Source organism: Bos indicus x Bos taurus, chromosome 2, assembly GCF_003369695.1.
Source record: "Bos indicus x Bos taurus breed Angus x Brahman F1 hybrid chromosome 2, Bos_hybrid_MaternalHap_v2.0, whole genome shotgun sequence".
Taxonomy (NCBI): domain Eukaryota; kingdom Metazoa; phylum Chordata; class Mammalia; order Artiodactyla; family Bovidae; genus Bos; species Bos indicus x Bos taurus.
Genome location: NC_040077.1, coordinates 117,413,218 through 117,432,923, shown reverse-complemented (window position 1 = coordinate 117,432,923; position 19,706 = coordinate 117,413,218). Strand labels below are relative to the sequence as shown.

The following is a 19,706-nucleotide window of genomic DNA, read 5'->3' as shown; positions in this document are numbered from 1 at the left end:
CACTGAAGAGCGCAAGAGGTCGATCTTTGGCTGGGGAACTAACATGCCACAAGTTGTGTGGTGCAGCCAAAAAAAACCAGGACATAGGTTGGTGCTATCAGAGTGTGTTAAACTTCTCAAGGTTGATAGAATAGTTTACAAATGTCAGTAATTGAATACAGTATTTTTACAACGAATACACTAAAAATAGAGTTTCCTAATAAATATTTATGGCCCCTTATAATTCAAAGTGTTGAAACTATTTTTTAAAAATCCTGTTAATATTATAGGAAAGCTCTTTGTTCTTTCCAAATGGACTTCGGAATCCAAGTGGACTTAGAAGAGATCTAACTTTATGGGTAACATGGCACAGAATACACAAAGATATAACTAAAATTTTATGGTCATGAATATGTAAACTGTTGGTAATCTTCTTCGTCATCCATCAATCAAAGTTTAAGAATCAGTTTGGTGCTTTGCTTGGGCAAAAGCTATTGTTTCAACAATTTCTTAACATTTCTGTCAAGCTTCTTGCTTAAAACAGAGCAAAACACATGGCTTTCATTTTAGTTTTGAATTCATTCAACTATACTTCAAATATATATATATATATATATATATATATATATATATATATACACACACATAAATTCAGTCAATATTTACTCAAAGATATTTGATTTGGGGCTTTCCATAATTTATTTTCACAAGCGACATATTTGCCGTGGAACATGCCAGATGAATTATATGCAAAATGTATCCCTTGAATGACCAAAGAAATTTATCTGCAAAATGGAATGACTGGATGCAAACCAAATAAATTTTAGAGGACAGCTGCCAAAAATAATGACATGGAGTAATTTATTACAATGCTGAGGCCCAGTTTGGAACTGTGTGCACAGTGTATGCATATCTTTTACAGTTAAAGGCAGTCACAGCTCTGTGGAGATGCACAAGGGGGTCTGGACAGTCCCCTGCAAATATCAGAGTTGTGCACCGTTGTCCATTTGAGCAAGGACAAGATTTTCCATAGAAAATAGTTCTATTTTCATTTTAAAATTTGTATTATTTTATTTAATTTTTTATTAAATATTTTATTATTTTTATAGTTGATTTACAATATTGCATTAGATTCTGGTATACAGAAGTGATTCAGTTATATGTGTATGTATACATATATATTCTTTTTCATATTCTTTCCATTATGGCTTATTACAAGATATTGAGTATAGTTCCCTGTGCTATACAGTAGGCCCTTTTTGATGATCTGTTTTATATATGGTAGTTTGTATCTGCTAATCCAAAACTCCTAATTTATTCCTTCCTCACCCCTTTTTTGTTTGGTGATGATGTTTGTTTTCTGTGAGTCTGTTTATGTTTTGTAAATAAGTTTGTGTCGTATTTTAGATTCCATATATAAGCGATATCATATGGTAGTTGTCTTTCTTTTTTTGACTTACTTCACTCATTATAATAATCTCTGGGTCTATCCATGTTGCTGCAAATGGTATTATTTTGTTCTTTTTTTATGGCTGAGTAATATTCCATTGCATATATGTACGACATCTTCTTTTTTCCTTAAAAAAAAAAAAAGATTGATTGATTTATTTTATTATTTTGCTGTGGTGGGTCTTCATTGCTGCATGTGGGATTTCTCTAATTGTGGTGAGTGGGGGTAGTCTTCGTTGCAGTGTGCAGACTTCTCATTGCGGGGGCCTCTCTTGTTGTGGAGCACAGGCCCTAGGTCCACGTGCTTCAGCAGCTGTGGCTCGAGGACTTAGAGCTCAGGCTCAGTAGCTGTGGTGCACAGGCTTAGTTGCTCCACAGCCTGGGGGATGTTCCCAGACCAGGGATCAAACTGGTGTCCCCTGCTTTGCAAAGCAGACTCTTAACCACTGGACCATGAGGGAAGCCCCTGTACCACATGTTTTTTTAATCATCTGTTGATGGACGTTTTGTTTGCTTCTGTGTCTGGGCAATTGTAAATACTGCTGCAATGAACTGCAATGAACACTGAGGTGCATGGATCTTTTCAAATTGGAGCTTCCTACAGATATATGTCTATGAATGGGCTGGATGGATCATATGGCAACTGTAGTTTTAGTTTTTGAGGAACCTCCATACTGTTTTCCATAGTGGCTACATCAATGTACATTCCTACCAACAGTGTAGAAGGGTTCCCTTTTCTCCATGCTCTCTAGCATTTGTTATTTGTAGGCTTTTTAATGGTGGCCATTCTGACTGGTGTGAGGTGGTACCTTACTGTAATTTTGATTTGCATTTCCCTAATAATTAGCAATGTTGAACATATTTTCATGTGCCTATTGGCCATCTGTAAATAGATGCCTTTCTCTGGAGAAGTATCTATTTAGGTAGAAGACAGTTCCAGAAAAGGAGTTTTCCTAATTACAAGGCTGCTTTTCTAATAGTCCTTGATGAGCTTTCCTCAGCATGCAACTATTAATAGTCTCTACAAACACACACAAAACAAAAAAAAAACCAAAACTCACAACATCACTAGAAAAACAGGAATCAATTAATGCTAGAATGTAGAGGGAACTTCCATTTGCCACAAGGAGGTGTGAGATGATAGCAATAGAAGGCAGACAATTTATCTTTAACTTAAATAGAAAAAGCTGCTGCTCTTATTTCTGTTGTTCTGGTTCCTAAGATATAATTGAAGAGTGTATCCTTTAAACTAAAGAGGACTTGATTTTGTAGTTTATAAGGATTTGTCACATTCCCTCAACAACAACAAATTCAACTAACAAAAGAAATACACCTACATAAAATCTGGTTGTTTTGGTTGAGCTTAATGTCATGTTTGACTGTTTGATTTCTTGATTGGTTGCTGAAATCAGAGTTCCATCCACTCCTGATTTAGCCCCTTGTGACAAAGGGCATCCTTTTATGGTAAGGGCTTCCCTGGTGGCTCAGATGGTAAAGAAATCGCCTGCAATGCAGGAGACCAGGGTTCTATCCCTGGGTTGGGAAGATCCCCTGGAGAAGGGAATGGCTATCCACTCCAGTATTCTGGCCTGGAAAATTCCATAAACTCTATAGTCCATGGGGTCGCAAAGAGTCAGACTTGACTCTCTGAGTCGAGTTTAGTGACTTTCACTTTCACTTTCACTTTTATGGTGTAAACTATGATCTCACCAGGCAAGGGACAGTTTTTCTTAGAAAAGGGGTCTATGGGGATAGGGCCTGTTAGGTGAAAGTCACAGAAATATAAGTAGAATGCAGTCATAAAATACAAGGAGAATAAAAATACAAGAAGAATTCAGCCATAAAACAGTTTGACTTAAGGACCTCTGTGGACTTCTCTTCTAGGAATATAAGGAGTCAGTAGTAGAGAATTTAAACATTCAGTTCATATACTGATAGGTTAGAGATAAAAAGTTGATTTTTAAAAATAGAAGCTAAGATGTGTGTGTGTGGTCAGTCGTGTTCAACTCTTTGTGATGCCATGGACTATATAGCCCACCAGGCTCCTCTGTCCACGGAATTTTCCAGGCAAAAATACTGGAGTGGCTGCTCTTTCTACTCCAAGAAGCTAAAATGGCATTTGATAAAATTTGATTGTCATTCCAAGTGTTCTACTTAGTGTTCTACTTACAGTGAATTCTGTAAATTTCCCTTTGAAATCAAAATTATTCTGGATCTGCACCAATGTAGCCATGAGGACTAGAGAAGGCAACATTATCATGATTTGCAAATGTTCTTCCTGGAGTAACAGGCAAATTTGGCCTTGGAATACAGAATGAAGCAGGGCAGAGACTAATAGAGTTTTGCCAAGAAAATGCACTGGTCATAACAATCACCCTCTTCCAACAACACAAGAGAAGACTCTATATGTGGACATCACCAGATGGTCAACACTGAAATCAGATTGATTATATTCTTTGCAGCCAAAAATGGAGAAGCTCTATACAGTCAACAAAAACAAGACCAGGAGCTGACTGTGGCTCAGATCATGAACTCCTTATTGCCAAATTCAGACTGAAATTGAAGAAAGTAGAGAAAACCACTAGACCATTCAGGTATGACCTAACTCAAATCCCTTATGATTATACAGTGGAAGTGAGAAATAGATTTAAGGGCCTAGATCTGATAGATAGAGTGCCTGATGAACTATGGAATGAGGTTCGTGACATTGTACAGGAGACAGGGATCAAGACCATCCCCATGGAAAAGAAATGCAAAAAAGCAAAATGGCTGTCTGGGGAGGCCTTACAAATAACTGTGAAAACAAGAGAAGCGAAAAGCAAAGGAGAAAAGGAAAGATATAAGCATCTGAATGCAGAGTTCCAACGAATAGCAAGAAGAGATAAGAAAGCCTTCTTCAGCGATCAATGCAAAGAAATAGAGGAAAACAACAGAATGGGAAAGACTAGGGATCTCTTCAAGAAAATCAGAGATACCAAAGGAACATTTCATGCAAAGATGGGCTTGATAAAGGACAGAAATGGTATGGACCTAACAGAAGCAGAAGATATTAAGAAGAGATGGCAAGAATACACAGAAGAACTGTACAAAAAAGATCTTCACAACCCAGATAATCACAATGGTATGTGAAGTCAAGAGGGCCTTAGAAAGCATCACTACAAACAAAGCTAGTGGAGGTGATGGAATTCCAGTTGAGCTATTTCAAATCCTGAAAGATGATGCTGTGAAAGTGCTGCACTCAATATGCCAGCAAATTTAGAAAACTCAGCAGTGGCCACAGGACTGCAAAAGGTCAGTTTTCATTCCAATCCCAAAGAAAGGCAATGTCAAAGAATGCTCAAACTATCGCACAATTGCACTCATCTCACACGCTAGTAAAGTGATGCTCAAAATTCTCCAAGCCAGGCTTCAGCAATATGTGAACTGTGAACTTCCTGATGTCCAAGCTGGTTTTAGAAAAGGCAGAGGAACCAGAGATCAAATTGCCAACATCCGCTGGATCATGGAAAAAGCAAGAGAGTTCCAGAAAAGCATCTATTTCTGCTTTATTGACTATGCCAAAGCCTTTGACTGTGTGGATCACAATAAACTGTGGAAAATTCTGGAAGAGATGGGAATACCAGACCACCTGATCTGCCTCTTGAGAAATTTGTATGCAGGTCAGGAAGCAACAGTTAGAACTGGACATGGAACAACAGACTGGTTCCAAATAGGAAAAGGAGTATGTCAAGGCTGTATATTGTCACCCTGTTTATTTAACTTATATGCAGAGTACATCATGAGAAACACTGGACTGGAAGAAACACAAGCTGGAATTAAGATTGCCGGGAGAAATATCAATAACCTCAGATATGCAGATGACACCACCCTTATGGCAGCAAGTGAAGAGGAACTCGAAAGCCTCTTGATCAAAGTGAAAGTGGAAAGTGAAAAAGTTGGCTTAAAGCTCAACATTCAGAAAACGAAGATCATGGCATCTGGTCCTACCACTTCATGGGAAATAGATGGGGAAACAGTGGAAACAGTGTCAGACTTTATTTTTTGGGGCTCCAAAATCAATGCAGATGGTGACTTCAGCCATGAAATTAAAAGACACTTACTCCTTGGAAGGAAAGTTATGACCAACCTAGATAGCATATTCAAAAGCAGAGACATTACTTTGCCAACAAAGGTTCATCTAGTCAAGGCTATGGTTTTTCCTGTGGTCATGTATGGATGTGAGAGTTGGACTGTGAAGAAGGCTGAGTGCCGAAGAATTGATGCTTTTGAACTGTGGCGTTGGAGAAGACTCTTGAGAGTCCCTTGGACTGCAAGGAGATCCAACCAGTCCATTCTGAAGGAGATCAGCCCTGGGATTTCTTTGGAAGGAATGATGCCAAAGTTGAAAGTCCAGTACTTTGGCCACCTCATGCGAAGAGTTGACTCATTGGAAAAGACTCTGATGCTGGGAGGGAATGGGGGCAAGAGGAGAAGGGGACGACAGAGGATGAGATGGCTGGATGGCATCACTGACTCGATGGACGTGAGTCTGAGTGAACTCTGGGAGTTGGTGATGGACAGGGAGGCCTGGCGTGCTGCGATTCATGGGGTCGCAAAGAGTCGGATATGACTTAGCGACTGATCTGATCTGATCTGATCCCTTCTTTTGGGGAGGGAGGTTGTTATCTAGAAAACCCAAGAGAATCAACTGAAACTTTTGACCTGAATCAACTGAACCCTCTGACTCTGAGAGTCAAGGCAAAGACAGGCACTCGCACTTATTCATCGGTGATAATCCCTCGCTGATATGAAGGGAATTACAAGAAAAGGATGAGGAAAGAATCTCACTGGTAATAACTACAAAGAAACCTAAACATTCAGGAGTAAATTAATCAAGAGATGGACAAGAAAGAGAAAACTTGATTAAGAGACAAAAAGAGAAGAAAGAGAAAACTTTTTGTTTTTTAGGACAGAAAATGTGGTGTAGTGCTTGGTGGTGAGGTGGGTATTGGGTGAGATCCTGAGAGTCTCTATAAGATCAAGGGACCACCCCCTCCAACCCCCCCCACCCCCACCCCCTCCTTCTCCCCTCCCCCTCCCCCCTCCACACCTAGGCCCCTCCTCCACTACAGAGGGAGGCGGGGCTGGGAGTGGCTGTGGGAGGGGCTTTGAAACACTTGCCTGATGTTGTGGGGCTTGGAGAAAGCTGGAAAAGGTGCTTTGGGCTGGGTTTTTTTTTTTTCAAACTTTGAACTTTTTATTTTGAATTGGGGTATAGCCAGTTAACATTGTTGTGGTAGTTTTAGGGGAACAGTGAAGGGCTTCAGCCATACATATATATGTATCCATTCTCCCCAATTTTGTTTTGATTTTTTTAAGCAGTAAACTTTATTTATACCATTCTCCTTTGCCTGCTCCCTTCTATTCTTCGTGAGAATCTGCAGTCCCATCTACATAGGCTTTGGACCCAGATCTGTGTCTGTTTTAGACACATCACCCTCAGGCTAGCATTAGGAAGAGAGCAGGAAGGCTCAGTTTATTGAGATTATACAACTGCCTCAGAAATGAAGCGTCCAATCAAATTCAGTTCTCTTGGGGACTTCCCTGGTGGTTCAGTGCTTAAGGAGGGGGAACTAAGATTCCACAGGCAGCAGAGCAGCTAAGCCCACACACCCCCAGGAAAGACCCTGTGTGCTGCAAATAAGACCCAATACAGCCCAATAGATAAGTAAATAGATATTAAAATTCAGTTCGCTGGGTCTGAGTTACGGTCCTGTACTAGTATAACAAACCAAATGAAATGGTTCTTATAATTTTCCCTTACACTCAGTTCATCTACGTGGTTGTACGTTGAAGCTAATTTCCAGGGTGATTCGGTAAATTCTCTCAGTGCTCCAGAACGGCGGGCATGGTAACACATTTGGTAATGATGTGTCTCACATGCTATCTGTGCTGAAGGCTTTTATTTGGAGTGACATCTCATTTAATGGCTGTAGCACAATATATCTGCTCTAGCAAAATTGTCATTTCCATATCAGGTCAGCAAAACTTTATTTTTTTGCCTAAAATAATTACTATTTCCATTTCTGGTTTAGGAAGATTAAGAATCATTTGGGATACATATCAATGAAGAGACATGTTTGAAATGGAACTGTAAAGGAATAGACTATTCCTCTGAAAGCTTTGATTTTAGTCAGATCATGGTATAAGTGATATGATAAAAATACTCAGTGTTGGTATAACTATAAAAATGAGAGGTATGTTTGAACTTTGAGTTTCACAGCTAACACACACATTTTAGAGGGCTCAGGTAAAATATACTGTATGTTTGTGTTTTAGGCAACATTTTCCTGTAACTGTGATGATCAATACACGGGTACTTTCTGTGAAGAATTTGATGCCTGCCAGAAGAAACCCTGCCAGAACAATGCCAGCTGTGTTGATGCAAAGGAAAAGCAAGATGGTGGCAACTTCACCTGTGTCTGCCTTGCTGGTAAGGTTTCCATAGTTCAGAGTGACTGTGTGTCTCTCTGTAGAACAGACACTTATTAATTAACAATGGTCAGGCAATACGTTGTCCAGCTGTTGGACAGGTGCTTCCCAGGTCTCATTTAGTTCCATCAGTCCAGCTTTATGTCATTGGGAATGGAGGAAGGAAGTTGCCTTGGGGATAAACATCGTGTCCCTTGGCTGTTTTTCTGACATTAGGATGCTTCTCTCTTAGCATCTACCATTTCTATTTTGGGACAATGATATTCCTGGTCGAATAGAGGCCTGGATATTTCAAAGACAATTCTTCAAATATGTTCTGAGTGTGGGCTGGCGCTGTGCTGGCTGATTTTGCTAAGTTCCTTAAGAAGAATTTAGGCTAAACTATGCAGGTGGGTAGGTAATGCCACCCAGTCCTCTCATTTGTTTAGTTTCCTGTTGTCCATGTATGTTTTAGTCCAAGTTCCTGGAACACCATCCTGCAGAACTGGGCAAGTCTTTAATACTCCCTGGTTAGTATGGGGGAGTCATCGACTCTGCATGAGACTTTCACATCTCAGAACACAAAGTGTGACTCTTAAGAAAGTGCACTGGACGGTGTGTCCACAGACTTCTGTTCTCTTGCAGTCATCTTATTGACTTACCGCTCAGCCAAATCGGTTATAAACCCTGAAGGAGCAGGAAATGGCATTTTACCGGTGAACATTTTGATATAACTGTTTCTATGCAGCTTAAAAGCAAACACCACATTATTCTTTTTTTAGCATCAGTAATGTGTAAAACTGACATCATCTTCCCCTTTCCACCTCATCCTCTTGCCAATCTCTGCCACTGGGCAGGGATTCAGGGTGATGTAAGGGCTGGGGAAGGCAATGGCACCCCACTCGAGTGCTCTTGCCTGGAAAATCCCATGGATGGAGGAGCCTGGAAGGCCGCAGTGCACGGGGTCGCTAAGAGTCGGACACGACTGAGCGACTTCACTTTCACTTTTCACTTTCATGCATTGAAGAAGGAAATGGCAACCCACTCCAGTGTTCTTGCCTGGAGAATCCCAGGGACGGGGGAGCCTGGTGGGCTGCCGTTTATGGGGTCACACAGATTCAGACACGACTGAAGTGACTTAGCAGCAGCAGCAGCAGCAAGGGCTGGGGATGGAGAGACGGGTGGAGTGAAGTGGGAGTTAGGGTGATTAACTGCTCAGTGTAAGGTCTGTCAATGCAGAAATTCATAAACAAAGAAGTAAAAGTTCTTCACTCATCTATCCCAGCTTACACTTTATAAGGTCATAAGTGTAGGTTAATAGTTTGGTTTATGTTTTCCAGACCAGTGTTTGTGTGTGTGTGTATCTACGTATGAGTATGGGTATTTCCCTTGCAGATCAAATGATTATCTTTCTGTATGTTAAAAAAGCGGTTATAATATACATCCTGCTCTACAGCTGACTTTTTTCAGTGTTTACCAGTCGATCATAAGTATACTTCCATGTCAGTATAGAGAGCTACCTTATTCATTTGAATAATTCCGTCACATGTTTCCTAACACTATATGTCCAGGCCAAACTGCTGCCTATTTGCTGTCTCTGCGCGTATGTTCCAGGCCACCGTAAGCTCAGTCATTCCAAAGCTGAGCTCATCGTATCCCCAGCTCCACACAGCTCAGCTTCCGGTGTTCCATCTGTTTCTACGAGCCAGACCTCTACAAGTCACCCTGGGTGCCCCCCCACCTCCTGCTCTTCCTGCCTCCGAGTGTTCTCCATCTTTCCCCCTAAAGACTTCTCAAATCAACCCCCTCTCTGCAGCCCCATCGCCACTGCTCCATTGTCACTGCCTTTGCCCCTTGTCTGTGTGACTGAGATAACCTCTCACATTATCTCTGTCTGCGCTTGTCCATGGAGCCAAAGCAACCACGCAGAAGTGAGCCCTGGTTCTCATTATGTCAGTTCCCTGACCCAGACTCCGTTCTCCTGGGTGATTATTTTCCACTGCATATCTGATCTGATGTTGTTGCTTTTGACTTAATCCCCTTCTTCCCGGGGCTCTTGGGATGAAGGCCAGAATCCTCTGCCTCATTCTTCTCTGTGATCTGTTGCTCACCCACCTTGCCAGCCCCATCTCACCCCGCTGCTCCCCTTTCTCAGGGACCAGCCACCTTGGCTTTCATCTCCCTGGGTACTCGAGCTGCTGCAGGACCTCGTCCGCTTCTTTGTGCCTGGACAGCTCTCCCTGCTGCCTCCCTTTTGCCAGGTTTCTATTTTGGATCTCATTAAATACCCCCTTTCCTTAGGAAGTCTCACATGAATGCTTCAATCTAGGTCTCCTTCCCTTTTCCTCTTTTGTAGCTGGGTGTTCCTTTCCTTCACAGCCCTCCCCTGTTTGCAGTGGATGAGTGCACGTGTGATTCTTTGATTTCTGCCTGTCTCCCCACCTGAATCAATCCCATGAGCGCACAACCTGAATTATTTCTGTTCTACATCGTGTCCCACTGTGTCTGACGAGTCCTGAACGCTCAGACAATGTGTTGATGGGGTGAATTAATGAAAGGGTATGAACGTGGCCTGATGTTTTAAACCATTCCTCTATTGATGAGTCTTTAAGAGAGTTTGAATTTCTCTGTTATAAGTGATGCTAGGATGAATCAAAATCCTTCTGTACATAGTCTCAATCAGAACTGATAGGTGGAGCTTGTCACTGTTTGAACTGAAATGATTTCTGTTTGATGTTTTTTTTTTTTTTTTTTTTTAATCCAAGTCTGTTCTCAGAGGAGACTTTTTATTTTCAAAGAACGCAGGTGCACAGAATTGGTATGACCATAATGCTGGGTTTGTGATACTCTCTCTTCTTATCCATAGCATACTTTTATCTATTTACTTAGCTATTTCAATATACAGTAATCAGTGTTGGAACCACCACTATAACCAGAAGTTAGACCTGATAACTAACTATATAGTCTCCTCACCAGCCCGTCTCTCAGTCTCTATTCCCCATCCAGTTAACCCTGAATCTTGAGTTGATCCTTCCTTTGTCTTCCTTTTTATATGATCTTAATATTTACATGGCTTCTGAGGTGGCACGGTGGTAAAAAATCCGCCTGCCAATGCAGGAGATATAGGAGACATGGGTTTGATCCCTGGACTGGAAAGATCCCCTGAAATAGGAAATGGCAACCCATTCCAGTGTTCTTGCCTGGAAAATCCCATGGACAGAGGAGCCTGGAGGGCTATGGTCCATGGGCTCACAAAGAGTTGGATACGACTGAGTATGCATGCTTGCATAAACATTTACATGTTTTACCAGTAAGCACATTCTCGTGTATTTTCTCTGGAATATGTGCCAGGGGTTGTTTGAGGTTGAACCTAGGAGTGGAATTACTGGAAAATACGCTTGATTAATTGTAGGAGATCATGCCAGACTGTTTTCCAAAGTGGTGACACCCATATATACTCTCACGTGAAATGCATAAGTGCTCTTATGGATTCAGGTCCTCTACAGTACTGTGTAGGGTCAGAAGTTTTAATTTGTGCACAATGAATGGGTGTAGAAAAGGTGTTTCATTGTGGTTTCTGCACTTTGTGGTTTACTAACGATGCTGAGGTCCTCTTCCTGTGTTTATTACTTGTTTTCCTATCTCTCACTCAAATTTGTGTGTGTGTGTGTGTTTACTCTTCTTGTTGGCTTGCAAAAGTTGTTTCTTTTTTGTTTTCATCATTCGTCAGTTGTATGGATTGCACATGTTTTCTCCAAGTTTGTAGTCTGTCTTTTCCCTCTGAGGGATTTTTAAAAATCATTGTTGTTGTTGTTCAGTTACTAAGTCATGTCCGATTCTTTGCTACCCCATGGACTGCAGCACGCCAGGCTCCCCTGTCCTTTGCTGTCTCCAGGAGTTTGCTCAAATTCATGTCCATTGACTTGGTGATGCTATCTAACCGTCTCATTCTGTACCTCCCTCCTCCTTTTCAGCCTTTCCCAGCATTGGGATCTTTTCCAGTGACTTGGCTCTTCCCATCAGATGGCCACAGTATTGGAGCTTCAGCTTTAGCATAGGTCCTTCCAATGAATATTCAGGGCGCAATTCCATTAGGACTGACTGGTTTGATCTCCTTGCTGTCCAAGGGACTGTCAAGAGTCTTCTCCAGCACTACAATGCTAAAGCATCATTTCTTTGGCGCTCAGTCTTCTGCAGTGATTTTGGAGCCCAAGAAAATAAAGTCTGTCACTGTTTCCACTTTCTCCCCTTCTATTTGCCATGACGTGATGGGACCAGATGCCATAAACTTCATTTTTTGAATGTTGAGTTTTAAGCCAGCTTTTTCATTCTCCTCTTATACCCTCAACAAGAGGTTCTTTAGTTCTTAACTTTTTGCCATTAGAGTGGTATCATTTGCATATCTGAGATTGTTGATATTCCTCCTGGCAATCTTGATTTCAGCTTGTGCTTCATCTAGTCTGTATATAAGTTAAATAAGCAGGGTTACAATATACAGCCTTGATGTACTCCTTTCCCAATTTTGAACCAGTCCATTGGTCCATGTCTGGTTCTAACTAACTGTTGCTTCTTGACCTGCATACAGGTTTCTCAGGAGGCAGGTAAGGTGGTCTGGTAGTCCCATCTCGTGAAGAAATTTCCACAGTTTGTTGTGATCCACACAGTCAAAGGCTTTAGCATAGTCCATGAAGCAGAAGTAGATATTTTTCTGGAATTCTCTTGCTTTTTCTATGATCCAGCAGATGTTGTCAATTTGATCTCTGGTTCCTCTGCCTTTTCTAAACTCAGCTTGCATGTACTGCTGAAGCCTAGCTTGAAGGATTTTGAGCATGACCTTGCTAAGCATGTGAGATGAGTGCAATTGTACGGTAGTTTGAACGTCCTTTGGCACTGCTCTTCTTTGGGATTGGAATGAAAACTGACCTTTTCCAGTCCGGTGGCCACTGCTGAGTTTTCCGAATTTGCTGGCATATTGAGTGCAGCACTACCGCCTTGTCATGGTGAGGGGCTTGCAGAACTCAGTGTGTAGCCTGTGCAGGGCTATCCAAGTCGGACGGGTCATAGTGAAGAGTTCTGACAAAACGTGGTCCACTGGAGGAGGGGATGGCAAACCACTCTAGTTTTTAAATTGAATTATAGTTTATTGACAGTGTTGTATTAGTTTCCGGTGTATGGTATAGTGATTCAGTCATATATATATTCTTTTTATAAGTATATATATATTCTTTTTCAGATTCTTTTCTCTTATAGATTATTGTAAAATATTGAGCATAGTTCCCTGTGCTATACAGTAGGTCCTTGCAATTGTCTAGTTTTTATAAAGGAGTGTCTATATGTTAGAATCATAGTTTAAGCTACTTTAAATAATCTCCACTGGTGTTTACCTGGTGCTGATTTCTGAGGTTCTTGAATGGCATAGAATCTCTGCCATCTTCTACTTTATCCAGAGGTGGCTTCACATTGGCTTGGTCTCTCAGCCGTCCTGCTTCTATCAGGGCCTCCCTGACTCCCAGCAGCTCCTTCACTGGCCTTTCCCAGAGCTGGGTTCCCGTGGTATTCCTTCCCTCAGAGCCTCCATTCTTCCTCCTGCTCTAGAACATCCCAAGCAGAGGTAGAAGGGATCTAGGAACTCTGGTACTTAACTCTGTCTTTGCTCAGCTGCTACCTGACTTGTTCCTGCAGTTCTCTTAGGCACGTTCCTACTTGATCAGTTCTCATGTCCTATGGGAACAACTGCTCTTCCCCCTTTTAGCATCTCCCTCTCCATCTGCTTTTTAAAAAATTTAATTTAATTTGGCCGGACCTTGGAGCATGTGGGATCTTAGTTCCCTGACCAGGGATCGAACCTGTGCCCCCTTTGGGAAGCATGGGGTCTTAACCACTGGTCCACCAGAAAACTCACTCTCCACTTCTTTCCACTATAGTACACACACACATGCAGACACACACAGATGTATGCACACACGAATAGCTAGTGTTTATTCAGTGTTACAGAGGAGCCTGACATGCTACAGTCCACGGGGTCACAAAGAGTCATACATGACTTAGCGACTGAATAACAGCAGCAGCAACACTCAGTGTTAACCATATGCCGGGCTGTGCTAAGTGCTTTCCAGTGCTGCTCTTAGAACAATCTCTGGGGTAAATACTCAATTATACTGATTTCATAGGTGAGAAATCTAGGACATGGAGAATGTGGTAACTTGGTCAAGAATATTAGGGTGACATGGAACTGTACTGCAGGAACACACCAATTCTCAAATCTCCTGACGTCCAAGGAAAGCCTCATTTCCACCTTGTCATAGTCTGATGAAGGCATTTGGTCTCCAGGTGACAACTCAGGGATCTGGAGGGTCTGTGTGATGTTCCGAGAGCGGTGCCTGGACGAGTCTTAGATCACTTCTGCTACCTGCCATTTGCCAGAATCTGGTCACTTGGTCCCTAGAGGCTCTGCCTGGAAGGGAGTCAGTGTGGTGAGCGTACCCGTGGTCTCTGCTGTGCTGGGTACACGTGCCAGTAACTCTTGCACTGGGATTTGAACCCAGGTCCTCTGTGTCCCAAGCCCACGTTCTTGATCACGTTACCACACTCTTTTCCTGTGTGTGCAGCCACACGGTGAGCTGAGAATTTTCCTGGTACAAACATGTGATTCAAGACCACGTCATGCTTCCAACTTTCTCCTATCAAGTAGGGCTCTTCTGAAGAACAGAAACATTAGGCCATTTTGTCCCCAGAGGTGGGGCTGGATGCTTGAAATGAGGCATTTTCTACTCAGTTTAGTTCCGAATGTCCTTGAAAAACTCATGCTTCCACAGGAGAGTTCTATTTCCTTTGTGAAAAAAACTATTTACAGGTTAATTAACATCAATTAATTGACCTCTGAAGCTCCAGCTCTGTGCCTAAGAACCTTCCAACAGTAGGAAGTCTTTTTCCTTTTGAAAATTTATCCCGCTGTGCTTTCATTTTCGCAAGTCTGATCATGAGGCATGGTTTTGTTTGATGAATGAATTAATTCAAGCCAGGTTCTTGTCAGCAGAGAACAGGAGTTTCAGAAAGTCTCTTCACAGAGACGTTGTCTTGATGCCATACTCGTTTCTCTTGGGAGCGTTTCTCGGTAAGTAAAAATATTATTTTTAGCAAAGAAGCTTTTGCTGCAGTTTTGATAATATTTTGCTATTTTGCTTTAATTTTTACATCAAGCCAGTACAGAGGATTTTAGCATCATCGGTAATCCAGAGATGTTCGAATATGGTGGATTGGATGTTGAGTCAATTAAGTAATAAACTCTGCTGTAGTTTTCATTTTGGCTTTTGTGCCCATTTCTTGGAAACAGGAGTTAATTTTATTAAATAGTGAAACACTGATAAATATGTTATACATAGGTGTACAATATAAGATGAATTATAGATTATGGTCAATAAAATTTCTATTTGGCGGGGAAATTTTTATCAAGGGTGATTGATGATATTTTTCTGGAAACATTTTGGCAATATTTTCAAAAGGAAGGGGATTGTCAGTAGTACCAAATACTGCAGGAGGAGCTAAGGGAAGGTTATTGACTGTGGTAACAGGTTTGTCCAAGCCATCGGTGGCCTCCTGTTTACACTGAGGTGATAAGGGCACCTCGGAAGCTTTGAGGGCTCCCTGAAAGACAACATCCAGGGACAGAGGCAAGGAAGCGTACCTGGAAGATACCAAACACGCCGAAGGGCAACCCATATGTGGAGATAGTCACAGCCACTCAGTTTTTATGTGGCCTAGAAGCTTCCTTGGTGGCTCAGATGGTAAAGAATCCGCCTGCCAATGTAGGAGACACAGGTTCCATTCCTGGTCAGGGAAGATCCCACACGCAGCAGAGCCTCTAAGCCCAGGCACCACAACTATTGAGCCTGTGCTCAGTCCACATGCCCAGGAGCCTGTGCCCACAACAGGTGAAGCCAGCTCAGTGAGAAGCGTGTGCCTCACAACTGGAGAGTGGCCCCTGCTCGCCTCAACTAGAGAAGAGCCCGTGAAACCATGGAGACCCAGCACAGCCAAATATAAGTAAATAAAATTATTTTAAAAAATATGAGAACACAAACTCCAATTCTGTTGACATGTCTGACACGTAGTAGGTGCTTAATAAAGACTTGTTGAATCAACGAATGAATAGAATGAGATGGAATTCCACCCAGGGCACCTACATATGTATTGAGGGCTCGGTCCCCTTACTTCTCCTCTCTTTACACATATTATATTTTTTCCTTCCACATCAGACTGTGGCTGGCCTGGGGGTGGTGCTGATCTATGATATGACTCATTTCTCCATCCCGGGTTGGTGCGATGCCCTGTGCTTTGCTCGTAGTAGACACAGAATTTAACTTCTTTAATCAGAATGTATTTTATAAAAGCCTCCTAATTCTGAGAAGGTGATTTTTTCCTCCGAAGAGCTATTCCTTTTTTTCTGAAAAGAATGGCTGTGATGCACCACTACCACGATATTGGAAGTGTTGTACAAAGTCCGTCTCAACATCAGTGCGCTTCATTGTTTTGCCTAATTGATGATTTCAGCCTATTTTAAAAACTCATCATTTCTGGGGTGAGGGGAACTTGGCGTGTGTTGCCATCCGAGCTTCACTCTTTTAAACACCGAGGTGCCTTTGAGTGGGGGTTTGGAGTGGGTCACCTCCTCTTGGAGAAAAATCCTGAGTGGAATTTGCTGGGTCCCTACACCTACTCTCGCTCAGCTTGAGCACTGAGTTCTTGAGCAGATGAGCGCAGGTTGTAAGAGGTGGGTTAGTTCAGTTTCAGGATGCAAGGGGCCTTGCAAGGAGCCTCGGAACCCACCTTGCTTGTCTTTCTCTCTCCCTCTGGGATCTTATGCTTCCACACTTTTTGGCTTTCTCACCCTGCCATCCCCCTCCCCCATTCCAGCCCTGATTTCTAGTCTGTAAGGACTGGAGGTCTCAGCTCAAAACCAGTCCCTCAAACAAGTAAGGATTCTGTAAGTCCTTGGGGCGGCTCTGTGTGCTCACCTCCTCCTTACCTTCCCCTCCTCTCCCTCCTTCCCTCTGTCATCCTCTCCATCACTGCTCTATGTCCAATTCATAATTTTCTGTTGGACTTTAAAGAAAGCTGAGTGCTGAAGATTTGATGCTTGTGAACTGTGGTGCTGGAGAAGACTCTTGAGAGTCCCTTGGACTGTGGGGAGATCCAACCAGTCCATCTTAAAGGAGATCAGTCCTGGGTGTTCATTGGAAGGACTGATGCTGAAGCTGAAACTCTAATACTTTGGCCACCTGGTGCAAAGAACTGACTCCTTGGAAAAAACCCTGATGCTGGGAAAGATTGAAGGCAGGAGAAGGGGATGACATGGATGAGATGGTTGGATGGCATCACCTACTTGATGGACATGAGTTTGAGCAAGATCCAGGAGTTGGGGATGGACAGGGAAGCCTAGCGTTGCTGCAGTCCATAGGGCTGCAAAGAGTCAGACTCGACTGAGCGACTGAATTGACACATCATGAATCTACTTCTCCAAGGTTATGTAGTGTCCTGCTCACTGATGTCTGGGGCTCTTTCTTAGCCCTCCTCTCTCTAGCAGCCTTCCTCTCCTGCCTTACAGAGGACTGCCTTGGGTGTATTCTCCAGGGACCTCTCCAGCCTCCTCCCCACCTTCCTTTCCCCATTCTATCTCTAGAGCTCGGTCCTTACCACCCGCTTCAGCTGCCTTCTCCTTCTTGGGACAGCAGCCACTCATTCCAAGCTGTCAGCTCTAAATGGATGGCTTCCAGACACATCCTTGCAGCCTGGCCAGTCACCCAGTCCCAGCACCTGCACTGGGCTCAGAGGGATGCTCTGCTAACCCTCAGCCCCCTCCTCAGACTCAACTCCAGACCCTTCTCCGTCAGCCTCCCACACAGGCTTTCAAGCCTCGCTCTCCTGCCATGGCTCTAGGTTCCATCATCGGTGCCATCACTTCCCTCATGTCTCGGGCTGCAAGCTCAGTCCTGACTCTTGCTCCCCAGCCCCTGCCACTTTGTTTATTTCTGGACAGTCTCCCCGTTTATGATGGTTCCCCATCTGCCGTGCACACTGCTTCCTCTTCCAGTGCCCTGATTCAAACCTTGTCATCTGCTGCCTGAATGACTGTGATAAGCCTGTCACCCTCGCCACGCTGCCTTGCTTATGACTGCAGGGCAACCTTCCAGAAGCCCAGGACCGGAGCCCAGCCAAGGGAGAGCAAAGCCTGCTCTCGCTACTTATCCTCTGTGTGACCTTGGGGGGAATTAATCTCACTGGGTCTCAACTTTCGCTCTGTGAATCAAGCTCAGTGACAGAACCCACAGCTCACAGGTCAGTGGATAAGTGATGCACGCGGTGTGCTTAGAAGGGTACCCGGGGCGCTTGGCGAGTGTCATTGGATCTTACTGTTGTTACTGTTGTCGAGCCCATAGTCGGATGCCTTGCACGGAGTGCTTCTGTTCTTTCCTCTGGCCAGAGATTTGGCCTCAGCTCCTTTTGTGGCCTCCCTCTCTGGGGAGCCAACTTGGATCCTCAAGACATCCTTTGGTCCTCTGCTAAGACCCAGAAGAGCCAGACCTGAATGGGTCACTCCCTGCCTCGGTCTCTGCCTCAGGACTGGCCTGGCTCTCACAGTCTTTCCAAACAAATCTCATGAAAAGGAGAGAAAAGACCTGGGAGGAATAAATGAGTGTGGGATTTGGAGTCTGCGGTCCTGGGTTTAACTCCAGGCTGAGTCACTCACCGATTCTACCTTACTCCTCTGAGCCCAAGTTGTCTTGTCTGCAAAAAGAATAACCGTACTGACCTTGTAAGGGTTAAAGAGAACATATCCGCACACACATGTGCAAACGTATATATACATACACATGCATACACACCTGTATACTTATACACTCCTAAGCACATGTCTGCATCCACATGCATACATCGGGCACAGAATAGGTGATCCATAAAGGGCAGTGGTATTAAAAAGCAGAGACATTACTTTGCCAACAAAGGTCCGTCTAGTCAAGATGATGGTTTTTTCCAGTAGTCATGTATGGATGTGAGAGTTGGACTATAAAAAAGCTGAGTGCCAAAGAATCGATGCTTTTGAACTGTGGTGGTGTTGGAGAAGACTCTTAAGAGTTCCTTGGACTGCAAGGAGATCCAACTAGTCCATCCTAAAGGAGATCAGTCCTGAATGTTCATTGGAAGGTCTGATGTTGAAGATGGGGCTCCAATATTTTGGCCACCTGATGCGAAGAACTGACTCATTTGAAAAGACCCTGGTGCTGGGAAAGATTGAAGGCAGGAGGAGAAGGGGATGACAGAGGATGAGATGGTTGGATGGCATCACCGATTCAAAGGACATGAGTTTGAGTAAACTCCAGGAGTTGGTGATGGACAGGGAAGCCTGGTGTGCTGTGGTCCATGGGGTCACAAAGAGTCGGACATGACTGAGTGACTGAACTGAATTAAACTGAAACAAGAGTAAGAGGAAGTGCATGAGAAGGATGGGAGTTTGTGTTCTCCTCTTTGTCTCCTTGAGGCTGTACCCATCCCTCCTTGCCCCTTTTTGCTTGTCTATTTGGAGTTGCCTCATTCTGTCCAGACCAGAGCCCCTGTTCCCAAGGAGAAGGGTGGGAAGTCTTAGGATTTCCTCCCAAATATAGCAAATGAGAACAAGAAGGGACCCAGCTGCAGCAGTCCTTCGTCATGACTGTGCTGCATTCAGAAACCTTCAAAGGCACCTTGCTAGTGACCCCGTGCTGCTTGGCACACAGATTTGAGCTGTCACAGCCTGGCCTGGCCCCAGCCTTCCTCCCCCCGCCCGCTCCAGG

The 19,706-nt window shown here is 43.4% G+C and overlaps 1 protein-coding gene across 2 annotated transcripts in view; it reads left to right on the top strand.

The window, feature by feature from the left end:
- Positions 1-19,706, top strand: part of DNER (delta/notch like EGF repeat containing) — a 392,187-nt gene that overhangs the window by 227,230 nt on the left and 145,251 nt on the right. For both annotated transcript variants that reach the window (XM_027515370.1, XM_027515361.1), the window contains exon 6: positions 7,747-7,900. In XM_027515370.1, coding sequence (XP_027371171.1) covers positions 7,747-7,900 — 154 coding nt within the window. The remainder of the gene's footprint in view (positions 1-7,746; positions 7,901-19,706) is intronic.